The 16,855-nt window shown below is 41.4% G+C and overlaps 1 protein-coding gene across 7 annotated transcripts in view; it reads left to right on the top strand.

Annotated features, from left to right (window-relative positions):
* Nucleotides 1-16,855, top strand: part of KIF21A (kinesin family member 21A) — a 178,028-nt gene that overhangs the window by 95,001 nt on the left and 66,172 nt on the right. For all 7 annotated transcript variants that reach the window (XM_062195069.1, XM_062195066.1, XM_062195071.1 and 4 more), the window contains exons 2-10: nucleotides 3,484-3,706; nucleotides 3,834-4,016; nucleotides 6,342-6,491; nucleotides 7,139-7,273; nucleotides 7,796-7,963; nucleotides 9,676-9,791; nucleotides 14,734-14,929; nucleotides 15,664-15,853; nucleotides 16,209-16,272. In XM_062195069.1, coding sequence (XP_062051053.1) covers nucleotides 3,484-3,706; nucleotides 3,834-4,016; nucleotides 6,342-6,491; nucleotides 7,139-7,273; nucleotides 7,796-7,963; nucleotides 9,676-9,791; nucleotides 14,734-14,929; nucleotides 15,664-15,853; nucleotides 16,209-16,272 — 1,425 coding nt within the window. The remainder of the gene's footprint in view (nucleotides 1-3,483; nucleotides 3,707-3,833; nucleotides 4,017-6,341; nucleotides 6,492-7,138; nucleotides 7,274-7,795; nucleotides 7,964-9,675; nucleotides 9,792-14,733; nucleotides 14,930-15,663; nucleotides 15,854-16,208; nucleotides 16,273-16,855) is intronic.

The following is a 16,855-nucleotide window of genomic DNA, read 5'->3' as shown; positions in this document are numbered from 1 at the left end:
CAGCTTTATTTGGGATGCGAAACTCATGGGAGCATCCAAAAGACATGAGATGTTGCGGCTGGGAAGGAGCTGGGAATTGAGAGGGTGGAGAAGAGTGGAGGGAGAGGAAGCAATGCTTTTGAAGGCACGGAAACAAGGGAGATTATAGCTCATTAGTGAAACTGATTAGAATGAATAAACCGTCTCCATGACCACCAAGCAAAACCCTTTAGTGCACAGATGGAGCTTGGCAAACGCATAGGGATTTAGGGACTCACTGACGGGTCCTAAGCAGAGTAATGTTCTGATGATCAACTTCATGTTTTCATGGATCACTGATATTACAGTGTGTGAGTCAAGGAGATGGTAAGGAGATTTCTGCAGTATTCTAAGAGACAGTGATGGCCTTGATTAGCTTGATGTTGATGGGGAAGGAAGGGGCTCACTAGGCTGAAGAGCTCTTTCAGAGATAACCCGAGCTCCTGGACACAGATTGTGTGGATGGAAAGAGGGGGGGAACTGATGGTTCTGCTTCTGCGCTTTCTGGGTTAGCAAGAATCAAGATGGTAGGGCCAGTGTTGTGGTGTAGCAGGTTGTACTGGCGCCTGCAGTGCTGGTTTGAGTCCAGGCTGTTCCGCTTCTAATCCAGCTCCCTACTAACGTGCCTGGAAAACAGTAGAAGATGCCCAAGTGCTTGTCCTCTATACCCACGTGGGGGGCCCAAAAGAAGCTCCTGGCTCCTGGCTTTGACCTGGCCTGTGCAGCCATTTGGGGAGTGAACCAGCAGATGGAAGATCTCTGTCTCTCCCTCTGTCTCTTGCCCTGTAACTCTGCTTTTCAAATGAATAAAATAAAAACATTTTTTAAGCATCAAGATGGCAATTCTCCCAAAGAGGACTGGGGTTCTGTGATGGTTTCCTCACCATAGCTGGACAGAGGGAAGAGGTGTTTGGAAAGAGGAGATTAATTTGAGAAACACCACTGTTTAAGAACATGTGGGACCAGAAACCTGAAGCTGGTTAGAACGTGGGCAGTTCTTGTAGACCATTGAAGTTGCTCTTACAAGGAACTCTTGGGGCTGGTGTTGTGGTGGAGCCAGTTAAGTCTCTGCCTGCGACACTGGCATCCCATCTGGGCACCATTTCAGTCCTGACTGCTCCACTTCCAATCTAGCTCACCACTAATGCACCTGGGAAAGCAGTGGAAGATAGCCCAAGTGCTTGGGTCCCTGTACCCACGTGGGGAGACCAGGATGAAGCTCCCAGTTCATGACTTTGGTTTGGCTCAGCCCTGCCTAGAGCATTGTGGCCATTTGGGGAGTAAATCCTGTTTACACTCTATGTGTGTGTGTTTGTCTCTCTGTAACTCTGCTTTTCAAATAAATAAAATAAAACTTAGGGAAAAGGAACTCTTTATTTGTTATATTTTATTTGTACAACAGTGCATAGTATTATTCTTTTTCTGTAATAGGGTAACTTTAGTTAGTGTTAGATCTATAAGGAATTTTGAAAATTATCTTTTCCCTCCATAGATGAAGAAGCTGGCGCTGTGAGAGGGGGTCATGGACATCTGTGGGTGCAGGAGTAGGAGGACCCATGTCCTCCGAGGGTGGCTCTGTTGCTCTTTGCCCACCACCTGGTCGCCTGCGTACTGATCATTCCTCCAGAGCAAACAAACATTGCTGAGGACTTATCCTTATCAAGAGAGTAACGTCACAGAGGAAATTATTGCATCAATATACCTATTTTTTAAAAAAGATTTATTTATTTATTTGAAAGGAAGAGTTACAAAGGCAGAGAAAGCGAGAGAGAGAAAGAGAGAGAGCTATCTCCTATCAGCTTCCTCCAGGTCTCACACGTGAGTGTGCGGGCCCAAGGACTTGAGCCATCTTTTACTGCATTCTGAGGCCAAAGCAGAGAGCTGGATTGAAAGTGGAGGAGCCAGGGGCTGGCGCTGTGGCTCACTTGACTAATCCTCCGCCTTGCGGCACCGGCATTCCATATTGGGCAACGGGTTGTAGTCCCGGTTGCTCCTCTTCCAGTCCAGCTCTCTGCTGTGGCCCAGGAGGGCAGTAGAGTATGGCCCAAGTGCTTGGGCACCTGCACCCACATGGGAGACCAGGAGGAAGTTCCTGGCTCCTAGCTTTAGATTGGCGCAGCGCCAGCCGTAGCAGCCATTTGAGGGGTGAACCAACGGAAGGAAGACCTTTCTCTCTGTCTCTCTCTCTCACTTTCTATCTCTATCTCTCAAAAAAAAAAAAAAAAAAAAATAAAGTGGAGAAGCCAGGACTCGAATTGGTGCCCCATACGCCATAGTGCCGGCCGCTCAACATACTCTTTAGTTATATTTTTTGGGAGTACAAAATCCCATTTTAGATAACTGGGGTTACAGAAATTCACTCCTTTCTGTTCTTCCTCCCATCCTGTGTTGACTTCCCATCCTGATGAGCTGTGAAGAGTAAAGTTGGAATTCTGGACCTAGGCTCAGCTTTATCTCTCATAAATAGGTGAACTCATTCTACCTCTGTAGATCTGCGTTTGACCTCACAAAATAAGGATGTGGGGCCAGATTCCTTTAAAATTTGTTTCTTCCTCTTTCTTGATCTGGTTGTTTTATCTTTTTTGTTAAACTACTCTTTCATGCAAGCAGAAATCTCATGAATGACCTAGTAAGTCACTGGTATTTATGTCTAGGATAATAGGGCCAGACTTTAGTTTGTTCTCTTGCAAACATTGTCAGTATATCTGCTGATTTGGAAATAAGCCTTGAAATAACGAAGAGAAGACAGAGCTGGAAGTTACTGGGGATGGGTGTGTGGCAGGTGTAGTGCTGGGGTCTTAATAGTAGAGGGAGGAGAACTCTAATAAACCACTGGGTTTTGGGAAAAAATATAATAACTTCTTTTTATGTTTATTTTTTATTTCTTTTTTTTTTTCCCCAAAACTTTCTTTCTGTATACCTCAATATAGGAGTGATCAGTAAAGTACCCGTGCAGAGCACCTATAAATGAATGGTGTACATGTGTATGGGAATATTCTTATAAATGTTCAGCTGCCAGTAGGTAATAGTCAAATAAGTTTAAATACCACTGATGCAGAGTTTGCAAAAAAAAAAAAAAAAAAAAGGAGGGAGGGAGTTGAGGGCATCAGGCCATCATGATGGATATTATATCCTTACATTTCCATTTTGTCCCTGGAAATGAAGAGAGGAAATTTACAGTGTGATGATGAGTGGCATCTTGGTAGCAGGATTCATTTGACTGAGTGTCTACTCCTCACAGAATTGAGGAAAATATTCATCTGCATAATGGTTTAAAAGCGAATTTTACTCTTGTTGATAATTTTTGGAGAATGCCAAGGAACTCCATGGGACTGTTAAGTAAATCATCTCACAAACTGAATTAATTGGGTGTGATTAGTGATTTTAAATGAGTTGGCCAACAATGTTTAACTCATCTTCCTTGCTTTTTAAACAACTTAAGTTATTTCTGATTATTTGTTGCAGAATAAGACCACAGCTTGCCAAAGAAAAGATCGAAGGATGCCACATTTGTACGTCTGTCACACCAGGAGAACCTCAGGTCTTCCTAGGGAAAGATAAGGCTTTCACTTTTGATTATGTGTTTGACATTGACTCCCAGCAACAGCAGATCTACACTCAGTGTATTGAAAAACTGATCGAAGGTTGTTTTGAAGGATACAATGCTACTGTGTTTGCTTATGGACAAGTAAGTACTGTGCCGTTTTCATGGGTATTGGAGCTTTTCAGAAGTGTCCATGTAGTTGTGCGTTTCATTTTTGTATCTTGAGGTTGTGCTAAGGTTGAACGTTCGTTCTCTCCGTTCTTCTGTTCAGACTGGAGCTGGGAAGACATACACAATGGGTACAGGATTTGATGTTAACATCGTGGAGGAGGAGCAGGGTATTATTTCTCGTGCTGTTAAACACCTTTTCAAGAGTATTGAAGAAAAGAAACACACAGCAATTAAGAATGGACTACCTCCTCCAGATTTTAAAGTGAATGCCCAGTTCTTAGAGGTAATCATCTAGATGTATCATTACTTAAGTGTTGACCTTAAGACCATAAGCCATTATGGTTTTTTATTCTTGGTCTCTAATTCAGCGCCTTGCCTATAGTAGTTAATAATTGCTGTTTGACTGAATTGACATTAGGTAACAGGTAGAACATGTTCTGTACTTGAAGCATGTAAGATTATAAACACCTTGGACAGGTGTTTGGCCCATGGTTAAGATGCCACACGGGGTTCCTCCATCCTATATCAGAAGTCCTGGGTTTGAGTCCTGGCTCTGCTCCTAATTCTAGTTTCCTGAAAATGTGCACCCTTAGAGGAAAGAGTTGATAGCTCATATACTTGAATTCCTGCCGCCCAATTAAGGAATCCAGACTGTTTTCAGATCCTGGCTTTGACGTGACCCAACACTAGCTACAGCTGTCATTTGGGGAGTGAACCAGCAGGTGGGAGATCTCCCTCTGTTTTTTTTGCCTCTATTTCTCTGCCTTTCAAATAAATAAATCATAGTAAGGGGCTGGTGCTATGGAGTAGTGGGCTAAGATTCCACCTGTGGTGCCAGCATCCCATAGGAATGCTGGTTCTAGTCCTGGCTGCTCCACTTCTGATCCAGCTCTCTGCTATGGCCTGGGAAAGCAGTAGAAGATGGCCTAAGTACTTGGGCTCCTGCACCCATGTGGGAGACCTGGAAGAAGCTTCTGGCTCCTGGCTTCTGACTGGCCTAGTTTTTGCCATTGCTGCCATTTGGGGAGTGAACCAGCAGATGGAAGACATTTCTCTCTGTATCTCCCTCTCTGTCTGTAACTCTACCTCTCAAATAAATTAATAAATAAATCTTTAAAAAATAGTAAAAGATTTAAACACTTGACTGGTATCCATAGAGTCAAAGAACAGCTAGTATTATTCATTTCAGAATCCCTCTTTATCAAGAACTAAAAGTAGTTTCCTGCTATGATTTACACAGACAAGTCTGGGAACTCAGTGATTAAGACAGAAAGGGAGGGGAGAATGTGAGAAGTAATAGGATTGAGGCTGTAGAGCTAATCTGCTTGCAGAAGCTGGTGTCCTGCAAGACAGCTTGGATGCAGTGTCCACTGGCTGGGGCTGTGTGTTCTGGTCGGGAGACAGGATGGTCGAGAGCAGGTGGGATGAGAGCCACCTTGCAGTTAGGTGACAGTGATGTCATGGTTCTGGGTTCTTGGTCCAAAGAGTGTTTCTAGTTTAGAGTACCTGATCCATGAGCTAATAATTTTGATCCTTGATGAAGTATTTTATTTTGCATTTAGCATGAAGAGAAAACTTCATAAAAATGAGTATCTTATCGCTGATTTTGCTGAAAATCTCATTTAGTAAAAACCAAGGAAAATGTGATTGAGTTTCTACCAAAGGGAAGATAAATCAAGGTGCAGGAAAGTAACAGTGTGCTTCCTTCTTCTCTGTTGCCCCCTTAATCCTTGTTTGGGCACCGTGACTTTAAAGCATACTGTCTGTGTATCCTCCTCCAAGAAGCAGGCTAGATCTAGTCTGCCATGCCTGATGCAAAAACATTAAAATTATTGCTGACATTGCACAGATACTCAGTATCCGTTAAGAAGATTTTTATACAATATGAAATGTATTTTTAAATCAAGTAGTAAAAATTTTATTTTTTAGAAAAGATTTATTTATTTGAAAGGCAGAGTTACAGAGAGGCAGAGGCAGAGAGGGAAAGGTCTTCCATCCGCTGGTTCACTCCCCAGGTAGCTTCAACAGCTGGAGCTGCGCCGATCCAAAGCCAGGAGCCAGGAGCTTCTTCCGGGTCTCCCACTTGGGTACAGGGGCGCAAGGACCTGGGCCATTTTCTACTGGTTTCCCAGGCCATAGCAGGGAGCTGGATCAGAAGTGGAGCAGCCAGGACTCAAACTGGCACCCATATGGGATGTCAGCACTGTAGGCAGTGGCTTTACCCCCTTGTGCCACAGTGCCAGACCCACAAAAATTCTTAAAATCTCTAAACTTCACACTTATCTTAATATATTTAGCAAACAGTTGTTGGAGCTTGCCATGTGTGTGAACTTTGCTTATCACCTGCAGCAGACTGGTCTATCATTGTAGGTAGTCCTCAACTCATTAGTCACAATTAAATCATTTACTGTTCTGACTCCTGTAAATAAACGTGGCATATACTTTTTATTTAATAATAATTTTGTTATTTGTTTTATGTGCTATTTTGAAAAAATACGTGCCATTAGAAAAAAAACTTTAAAATGTTTGAAACATAACATTTATCACATGTTTTATGACGGTCACCAGGCATTTCTGCTAAAATTAACCTAATATTTCTTTTTGGTAGCTCTATAATGAAGAGGTCCTTGACTTATTTGATACTACACGTGACATTGATTCAAAAAATAAAAAATCAAATATAAGGATTCATGAAGATTCAACCGGAGGAATTTATACTGTGGGCGTCACGACGCGTACTGTGAATACGGAATCAGAGGTGACGTTTATGTTGTGGTGAAAATAGAGCATGGTTGATGGTATCATAGGCTGCTAAAGGCTAAGATAAGAAATTTATATCCTAATCATCCATGGAGTTAAAATCTTGTCTTCCTTTTTCATGTTTTTTTTTTTAAATCGGGGCATTGTTTAAAAATGTCAGGGTTATAAGGAAGTCAGAACATTTATTATAACATCAAAATAATTGAAGGCAGTGTATGCATTTTTTTTCATAAGTACAGAAAGGGCATTAGATGATTGTCACCGAAGGTTCAGAAGGCAGTTGTTTTGTGCCTTTTGCTTCAACTTGTCTACGTAAGTTATGGCTCCTAATAAAGTTTCCACGGAAGTTAGAGAACAGAGTGATCAGCTCGTTGCAAAGTGTTCCCCTGCAGCAGAGTTGGAATGGAAGCTGCCCGTGTCAGCAAGTGGCCAACAATGAATGTCAGTGTTCTCTCCTACAGATAATACACTATTATACTGAGAAGTTCAGCTCAAAAGGTGCCTGGATCCAAAACAGTAATGTGAAAATCCAGCATCTTTTGAATCCCTTCGTATGCTGGGCTTTAACCATTGGCTCGTCCTATGGGTCCTATGCTATCGTAACAGTAGTGCTCAAGTGACGTCCTGGTCTCTTCTCTTCTCCAGATGATGCAGTGTCTGAAGCTTGGGGCTCTGTCCAGGACCACGGCCAGTACCCAGATGAATGTGCAGAGCTCTCGCTCTCATGCCATTTTCACCATTCACGTGTGTCAGACCAGAGTGTGTCCCCAGATGGACGCCGTAAGTCACTAGCGCTAATTGCTTAAGCAATCATTGTTTATCTCCCTGAAATCACGTGAACGCCAAGTGAGGGTATGAGTGTCTGGGCCACATTCAGTTTGTTGAATCTCTCCTTTTCCTCATTTTCTCTTCTGATCCTGTTTATGTTGAAGCTGGCCAGCCATGTAAGCTTTGGAAATAAAGAGTTGCCTATGTGTTTGCAATAACGAGAAAACGTGCTGTGGCTGTTGGTGAGGGCTGTAGTCCCCTGAGACCCTTAGCTGTTGAGGACCATGTGTGACAGGTTTCACTTCACCAACACAAGCAGAGTCTCCTTTGAGGTCTGCTGGGTTCTGATGTTCCAGCTTCTTTCTGAATTTAAGTGTTTACTTGCCAGCAAGTGTTCTGCATTTGTGTTGCTTTGTTTTTATGCCTACTTCTTTGGCTATGCCTGTGTATGTGCATGGGATGAGGGCAAGATGGGCTTGGAGGGTATGTATTGTTATGTTAACAAATATTTGTAATTATTTTCCTTAACTGCAGGAGAATGCAACTGATAACAAGATGATTTCTGAATCGTCACAGATGAATGAATTTGAAACCCTGACTGCAAAATTCCATTTTGTTGATCTGGCAGGATCAGAAAGGCTGAAGCGAACGGGAGCTACAGGCGAGAGAGCCAAAGAAGGCATTTCCATCAACTGTGGGCTTGTAAGACCAAGGCTTCGTGCTGGGAGTGTCAGGGCTTTTCTCTTTTCCTCTTCTCCCATGTAGCATACAGCACCCAGTGGAAAACCTTCATGCACTGAACTGGGAGTCAAAAATCCCAGTCAGCTTAGTAATAAGGCAGTGAATCTCTCATTTCACAGGGTAGACCTTTCTCTTTCCTCCACATTGCCCATTCTCTTCACATATGTGATTCACTTGGATGGCATTGTATGGTATGTGCAGAAAATCATACAGAAGTTATTTAAAAATTCTTTCCACATTAAAATTATTCAGCCGAAATTTATATTTAATATTAAGTATTTTCATGGGGCAAGACTTTCAAAGTAGTATTTTGCTCATATTTTATGACATTTATTTTGTTGACTTTGGGAATTAGAATGAAAAGTCTTTTAGTAATAATATTTGCAAAATAAAATTTTTTTCTAAGTATTAGGTATTAACTTTAATATCATGCCACCTAGTGGTATTTTGATTGGAAGACACCTTGCATTATAATATTAGACATCTGTTCCTGCAGGAAAGCAATGACATCCCTAGATCCCTGTGATGCTGACAGTTCAGGGTGGGTGCCTTTGCTTTCCTTCCTTCCCCTCATGGAATTAGGGCCTCCGAATACATGGTCTTTTTTTTTTTTTTTAAGTCATTGCTCAACATTTACTACTATATGACTGCAACCTGTCTGAGGGATTTATCTCATGAAGCTGAGTAGAGAGAGCAGACTTCCTTCCCAGCACCAAGACACATCTTTATGCTCCTGGTGTATGTCTGAATGATGTATAGTTGGGGGTGACCTGATACATGATTCTGTGCGCTGTTTTAAATGTTATTGTTTAGAGGTAAAATCACAGAGGCACTCTCAGGGAAGAAGAGCTGTTGTTTGGTTTTCCTGTCGAGGCTGTTGAAGCCTGTGAGACACAGCTGGTAGGGTTTCAGTACTCGGGACTGTTATTGGCTTCTCTGGAAATGGGGGGCCAGGATGCAGCGTGATCCCTGTGGGCCTCCCGGCACGACCCTGGCCCAGCAGAGCCGTGACCATACATGCTTGTGTGGCTGACGTGGAGCATGACCCAGGCTTTGCACAGTGCTGGTGCTGGAGGTGGCCGTTCCCTGACAGTGGGAAAGGCAGCAGGGGTGGCAGGAGGAGGGATGACCTCTGCGGTTGGATGTAGATGTGTGTGCTTAGCATACTTTGTGTTTCTTAGGACAGCTTTACTTACATGGAAATACCAGTTCAGAGGGATCATACCGATACTTATATAGTGTTTTCCCAAAAGGGATCCATATTGCAGCAAGAAAATTTCATGGAACTGTTCAGCTAACTATGTAGTTTTTCATTGAGTTGAGAAGAATTTGCAGCATGAATTGATCATTTTTTTAGGGATACAACCTGATGCTGTAGGGACGGTTAGCAGTCATCAATCTTCTCACATGTATATTACTAGAAGAAATCTTGGAATAGAAGTTTGGGAATGTGTGAATTAGTACATGGGGGGTGCTAAATTTTGAGTGGTGTCAGTTATTAATAGTTAAAACATAAAAAAGGATATAAAACTTCAAAGTTTACTTTATACTTCAAAATACAAATGTAGAACAAAGCCTAAACAAGTGTTCTCAGTTTTGTCATGTCTTTATTTTCTTTTGTCTAAGTTTTCTCTATTCAGAAGTGTGTGATTCGTTTCCCACCTCTCTTTCAGTTGGCACTTGGTAATGTCATAAGTGCCCTGGGAGACAAGAGCAAGAGGGCCACCCATGTCCCCTACAGAGATTCCAAGTTGACAAGACTCCTGCAGGATTCCCTCGGGGGCAACAGGTATGGATACGGGGTGACCATCCATATTCCTGTGTTTTGATTATTGATTATTTTTTAAGCAAGCATGTAAGGTGGGTCATAAGAGCTGGATCGGATGGGGAGCTGATAATTGTGTTATTACGGACTATAACGTGTGAGTCATGTTGTATGTTGTTATTTCATGTAGTCCTTTGACATACATTGAGGTGGGTGTTATTATTCTACTTTACAGATGAGAAAATTGGAATTCAGACAGGCTAAATAATTAGAGATCACGTAGCTTGTAAATGAAGTCCACAATATGTACTGTTTCTGCCATCTACCATTTCTGCTTTAAGTGCTTAGCAAACTCAGTAGATACTTCATAAAATTTTTTTTGGAAAAAGTAAATATTGTCTTCCAAGTAATCACAAACTAATTTAAATATTATTTATATCTTTTTGCAAGGTCTCCTAAAACTTAAAACTTTTCCTTATACGTGGAAAACTTGTCTTAAAATGTCAATGGGGCAGTTAAAATGTCTGTGGTTGTGGCGTAGAGGGTAAGGCCGCTGCCTGTGGCACTGGCATTATATACTGGCACTGGTTCGGGTCTCGGCTGCTCCACTTCTGATCCAGCTCTCTGCTATGGCCTGGGAAAGCAGTGGAGGATGGCCCAAGTCCTTGGGCCCCTGTACCCAAGTGGGAGACCTGGAAGAGGCTCCTGGCTCCTGGCTTCAGATTCACCCAGCTGCAGCCCTTGCAGCCATACAGGGAGTGAACCAGTGGATGCAAGACCTCTCTCTCTCTGCCTCTCTCTCTGTAATTCTGCCTTTCATATAAGTAAATAAATCATAGAAAAAAGTCAATGAGAGGAAAGATAGGGTGTTTTCTAGCTTATACGTTTGCCAGTATTGCTGAAATTTTTCTTTTCTAATACTTTGCATTGATCTGATGTGTTTCATCAACTAAACACATCCTTTTAGTAATGCATTCTGTTCCATAAATGTCACCATGTTGCCCTTGCAACTGGAAACATTTTTGTCATTTAAATGCCACTGTAACACAATTCAAGGAGTTACAGACATTCACATGAGTGTATTTTATGGTGTTTAACAGTCTAACAAATCATATTTACTGGAAAAATCGCAAGATGCTGTCTAATAGTCTAGTAATTGAACTTCAAACTTTTTTTTTTGGACAATTATTCCTCAAGAATTTTAGATAATGTTAAGTCTATTTGGGTTCTAAATCAGTTTGGTTTAGGAGTAAAGTTTTGTTTTATAGAATCCAGCAGCCTCATTTTTATATTTCTTCCTTTTATGTAATATTCATCTTCTCTCAACTTACATCTTTATCAATTCTATGTATAGATATAATTTATTTCCTTTGCTACATGTTTCTTTTATATTTTTGGTCTGAGCCTCAGTGTCCCTATGTGTCTTATTATAGCAGAACAAGAATTTCTATTTTTAAGCAAAATGTGTGTTTTTTCTAGTTTTCTAATTTGTAGCCCTTTCCTGTATTTATTTCTTAACTGTGAAACACAGCAGAGATGATACAGGTCCTCTCCTGAGACGCTGAAGCGCTTCTGATGCTTCACTACTTCTTCAAGTTTGCTTGTGCTGTCGGCAGTCTACAACAGTGTCACTGCAGGTGCTCAGTTTCTACAGAGTTTTATACAGCCTATGGCTAAATGGTCTCACACATTTCTCACCATTTCTGTCATTGGTGGTAACTCCTCAGGGGATATCACTCCTAATTCCACCCTTGGCATATCTCAATTTCTGCTTAAAATTTTACGGTTGAACTCCTAGTTCACAAGCATTATCTTTGTGTACCTTGGAAATCAAAATGTGTTCTTTTTTTAAAAAAATAATTTAAACTTAAGATAAAAATTCAATGTTTTTAAAAATAAGTTTCATATTTTTATGTGCATAATTTTATTTTTTGAAAAATACTTGCATTTATAAATTTATAATGTTTGATAAAACATCATAACAGGTTTCTAGCAGAAATTCTGGAAAATACAGAAGCACATGAAGCATGAATTAAGTCAATTCCATTCTATTACATAAATGTAATGACTGCTCATACTCTTATATATTTCTTTCCAATGCACAACTTAAAATATAAAATTTATGAGAGATACCATAATGTATTTAAGTGATAGAGCTTTTAAAAAACAAAATTGTGATTGTTATGTGAACTTTAAAAATAAACAGCTTTAATATTTTCTTTGAGTTTTTAATAAGTGGAATCATTCTTGTAATTATGGCTCTGAGGTTGGTTTACTGTGTGACCTTTTGGCTGTGTAGTTGATTGTGGTTGGCTCCTGTTGCCTTCACATTCGTCTTCAGCTCTTGATCTCAGTACTTGTTAAAATGTTTGTGAAGGGTGAGTGCCCCCTTTCCCAGTGGATTAATGATGTACACGCATGTACTGTTTGCCCCACTTGAGACTCACCCTGTGAGTTTGCAAACCCTTGAATGGGTCTGTCTTCTGTTCAATGAGATGAGTTCATTGATGATAGCAAATCCAAATGTGAAAGTCTCTAAAATGCTTACTCTCAAGTTCTGTACTCATTGTTGACAAGAATAAATGATTTGCAGAGTGGCATAGGGACCACACTTGGGGTTGCCCTGTTGTGATCAGTACACACAATCCTCATTCTTTTTTTTTTTTTTTGCCAGGCAGAGTTAGACAGTAAGAAAGGGAGAGAGACAGAGAGAGAGTTATACACAGTGAGAGACAGAGAGAAAGGTCTTCCTTTATTGGTTCACATCCCAAATGGCCACTACGGCTGGTGCACTGTGCCGATCCGAAGCCAGGAGCCAGGTGCTTCTCCTGGTCTCCCATACGGGTGCAGGGCCCAAGCACTTGGGTCATCCTCCACTGCCTTCCCAGGCCATAGCAGAGAGCTGGACTGGAACAAGAGCAACCGGAACAGAATCCAGCGTCCTGACTGGGACTAGAACCCAGGAGCCAGCACCGCAGGCGGAGGATTAGCCTAGTGAGCTGCAGCGCCAGCCACAATCCTCATTCTTAATAGATTACTTTATCTTCTTCATCAGAAGAGACAGCTAGGATGGTATGAATTATCCTCACTTGCTGATCCACAATAAATATTATGTACATATGGCATACAACACAAACAGTATCAAAGTACACTGATGATTATAACTCTGTGATCCCTCTTCTCCAGGGACTTAGGGCCTAAGAGTTGGGGGGTCTATAGAATGTCAAGGTGGCAACAACAGTGTAATGAATAATACAGGGATACACAAAAGCGTGTGAGGAGACAGAGAGAAAGGGTACTATCAAATTTTTAAAAAAGATTTATTTATTTATTTGAAAGAGTTACAGAGAGGGAGAGGTAGAGAGAGGAGGGGTGGTCTTCCATCTACTAGTTCACTCCCCAAATAGCTGCAACAGCCGGAGCTGGGCAAATCCGAAGCCAGGAGCCAGAGCTTCTTCCGGGTCTCCCACAGGGATACAGGAGGCCAAGCACTTGGGCTATCCTCCGCTGCTTTCCCAGGCACATCAACAGGAAGCTGGATCAGAAGTAGAGCATCTGAGACTTGAACTGGGCCCATATGGGATCTCACAGCACACCGTGGGCAGTAGCTTTACCCACTACACCACAGCGCCAGCTCTGGTACTGTCAAATTCAAAGTTATGATCTGTGATACATATATGCAGGTGATAGTTTAATTGAATGTTAAGAATATTAAGACTAATGGGGAGAGTGAGCTTGAGTTAGGGAAGGAGGAATATATAGAATGTGCCCCCTTTTAAATGGACAGGATGCTGTGTTGTGTCGATTGGGGAAGACGTGAGTGGAAGTTATAGCCAGTTTGGCAATCTTTGGATTAGGACTGATTTTCTGCTATTATTGGTAAATTAGCTCTTTCATTGTCATCCCAATTTAGTTTTATTTATTTATTTTTTAGATTGATGAATGCCCATTAGAATCTCCATGTATTTCCTTGACAGCCATAATAGCCAGGGCAAGTCATGCATTTCACTGTCCTGCTCTTTGGCTGGTGAAACAATTTGTCAAGACCATAAAGTAATGATTCTGAGGACGTGGCCATGAGAAACTCTGGACCTTTGATCATTCAGCCACAAGTGATGGTTTATATTGTGAAACATGAGGCTAGACCAAGCAATTCTTCTCACTTGAGTGTGATGGGATTTTGTGTGAAATTCTTTGTTGATATCAAGAGTCAGGGTACCAGTTATTAAATAAAGGGAACAAGTTCTTAGAATACTAAAATAAGTTAATAATGATCAGCTTTTGATTTATCATGGTAGTTTATTTTAGAGTTATTGAGTATACTGCTTCAAAAGTGCTTTGTAAAGTGGAAAGAAACATATATGCAGTTGTGCTTTCTCAAGATAGAGGGGGTCAAAGAAAGATAACGGAAGTTAATTTTCCTTGATATCACCCAAATAAACAAAATCGTTGTCTGTAAGATATTCTTAAAGCTTGAGGGCTTTTGACTTTGCTTTTCTTTTTAATAAGGATTTTTAAAATTTATTTGAAAGATATAGTTATGGGGGGCAGGGAGAGAGAGATATATATTCCATCTGCTGGTTCATTCCCCAGGTGATTGCAATGGCTGGGGCTGTGCTATGTTGAAGCCAGGAAAACCGAGCTTGTTCTGGATCTCTCCCGTGGGTGCAGAGACCCAAGGAATTGAGCCATCTTCTGTTTTCCCAGGCACATTAGCAGGGATCTGGATTGGAAGTGGAGCAGCCAGATCTCGACCTGGTGCCCATACAGGATGCTGGCGTTGCAGGGGCAGACTTCACCTGCTATGCCACAACAGCATCCCCAAGTTTGCTTTTATTTTTAAGTCAGTAGCATTAATTTTTTTTCTGCCTTGAAGAGAAATCCTATTTAATGGCAGTGATTTTTAAATTGTTATCTTAGTGTTTTATTTGCTTTTATTTGTAAACCTGCTATTTGTAACTTTCAGCCAAACAATCATGATAGCATGCGTCAGCCCTTCAGATAGAGATTTTATGGAAACACTAAACACCCTGAAGTATGCCAATCGAGCTAGAAATATCAAGAACAAGGTGATGGTGAATCAAGACAGAGCTAGTCAGCAAATCAACGCACTCCGTAGTGAGATCACACGGCTTCAGATGGAGCTCATGGAGTACAAAACAGTAAGTACATCCGTGTTTTGTGGCACTTCCAATGATTCGTTTCATGATGGTTTGTACATGTGTGTCTCCTTCCTTTTGGAGGTAGGGTTCTCTAGTCTGCCTTGTGGGTGGTCTTTAATGATGTTCAGTCTAACCTGACCAAACACCTGTTCAAAAGGCTTCTGACCCAATCAATTTTTAGTCAGTCATGTGCCACGGAGGGTTGTGATAAAGTGAAAAGGACCCCATGCCTTGGGATTGGTAAGAAAAAAGGGCTGAGGGTCATAGGATTTTATCATCCTGGGGTATCTTTTAATAAAACTCTGTGTGTTTGGCTGGCGCCGTGGCTTAACAGGCTAATCCTCTGCCCTGCAGTGCTGGCACACCGGGTTCTAGTTCCGATTGGGGCGCCGGATTCTATCCCGGTTGCCCCTCTTCCAGGCCAGCTCTCTGCTGTGGCCCGGTAGTGCAGTGGAGGATGGCCCAAGTCCTTGGGCCCTGCACCCACATGGGAGACCAGGAGAAGCACCTGGCTCCTGGCTTTGGATCAGCATGATGCGCTGGCTGCAGCGGCCATTGGAGGGTGAACCAACGGCAAAAAGGAAGACCTTTCTCTCTGTCTCTCTCTCTCTCACTATCCACTCTGCCTGTCAAAAAAGCAAAAAACAAAAAACAAACAAACAAACAAACAAAAAAAACCCAAAACTCTGTGTGTTTAAGGCTCCTCAACCACAAGACATACTTTCCCTCTCTAGGGTAAAAGAATAATTGATGAGGAAGGAGTGGAAAGCATCAATGACATGTTTCATGAGAATGCTATGCTACAGACTGAGAATAACAACCTGCGGGTGAGAATTAAAGCCATGCAGGAGACAGTGGATGCGCTGAGGTCCAGGATCACACAGCTTGTCAGTGACCAGGCCAACCAAGTCCTTGCCAGAGCAGGTATGGGTGCATGGCAGGGATGAGCGAGGGTCTCACATCTTGAGGACAGGGGATACTGTTTGTATTCATTAGTTATCTAGAAGAATTGAACTAGAAACGCCAAATTGTGTGTATTCTGTGTAATTTTAAGTTAAACACCTAATGTAAAAAGATATAAATTCTTGTGTAAACATAATATGTTCTTTACATCATATTAGCATACAATCTACTTCTGTTATGCAAGATAGAAAATTTGCTCTATAAGTTGTGTTTTAAAGGATTTCTGTTTTGTTTCCTTGTGTTTTTTTTTTTTTTTCTCTTGTTTTGTTGAAGTCTTAATTCAGAGAAGTTTTAACCTCATTATTTTATCTTTCAGGTGAAGGCAATGAGGAGATTAGTAATATGATTCACAGTTACATCAAAGAAATAGAAGATCTCAGGTATAGCTCACATGATGTACATGTTTACTTTGAGTTTTGCAATGTTGTGATAGTTCTATTCACCAGGCTACTGCTCAGGTTAACTTTAGGGAACTACATATTCACCTTTCTCATAATAAACTTTAGGGGACTACATACTTGCCTGTCTCATAATATTGTATTCTGAGCAACTTTCTTCTCCCTTTCTTCCCATATTATCCTCCTACTCCCTCCATAGATGTTTACCTAACTGTCACAGAGAACAGACAAAATCAGTGTTTACAAAGTTATCTTGTGTGCCTCTTTTCTCTCCGCCTCTTCCCCCACCATTTCAGAATAGATCAGTATTTGCAAACCATCACTAGTTGGTCTGAATCTCCCTTTATTCCTGTTCTCCAACTTCTTCAGCTAATCTAATGTATGAATCATCCATCCTTAATTTTCCTTCCTGTCTCTGGCACATCCATTCACATTTCATCTAAATACTGCAAATACTCACTAAGTGCCAAAACCACACCATGGATCAGTGGTAACCATGACATGAACTATGTTTGTAGTCTACATGGAGCAACATAAATAAGCTCACATGTATTAAATGGAATGG

This window comes from Lepus europaeus, chromosome 6 (assembly GCF_033115175.1).
Source record: "Lepus europaeus isolate LE1 chromosome 6, mLepTim1.pri, whole genome shotgun sequence".
Lineage (NCBI taxonomy): Eukaryota > Metazoa > Chordata > Mammalia > Lagomorpha > Leporidae > Lepus > Lepus europaeus.
Note: the sequence above shows the minus strand (reverse complement) of the source record. Positions and strands in the feature narration are given on the sequence as shown.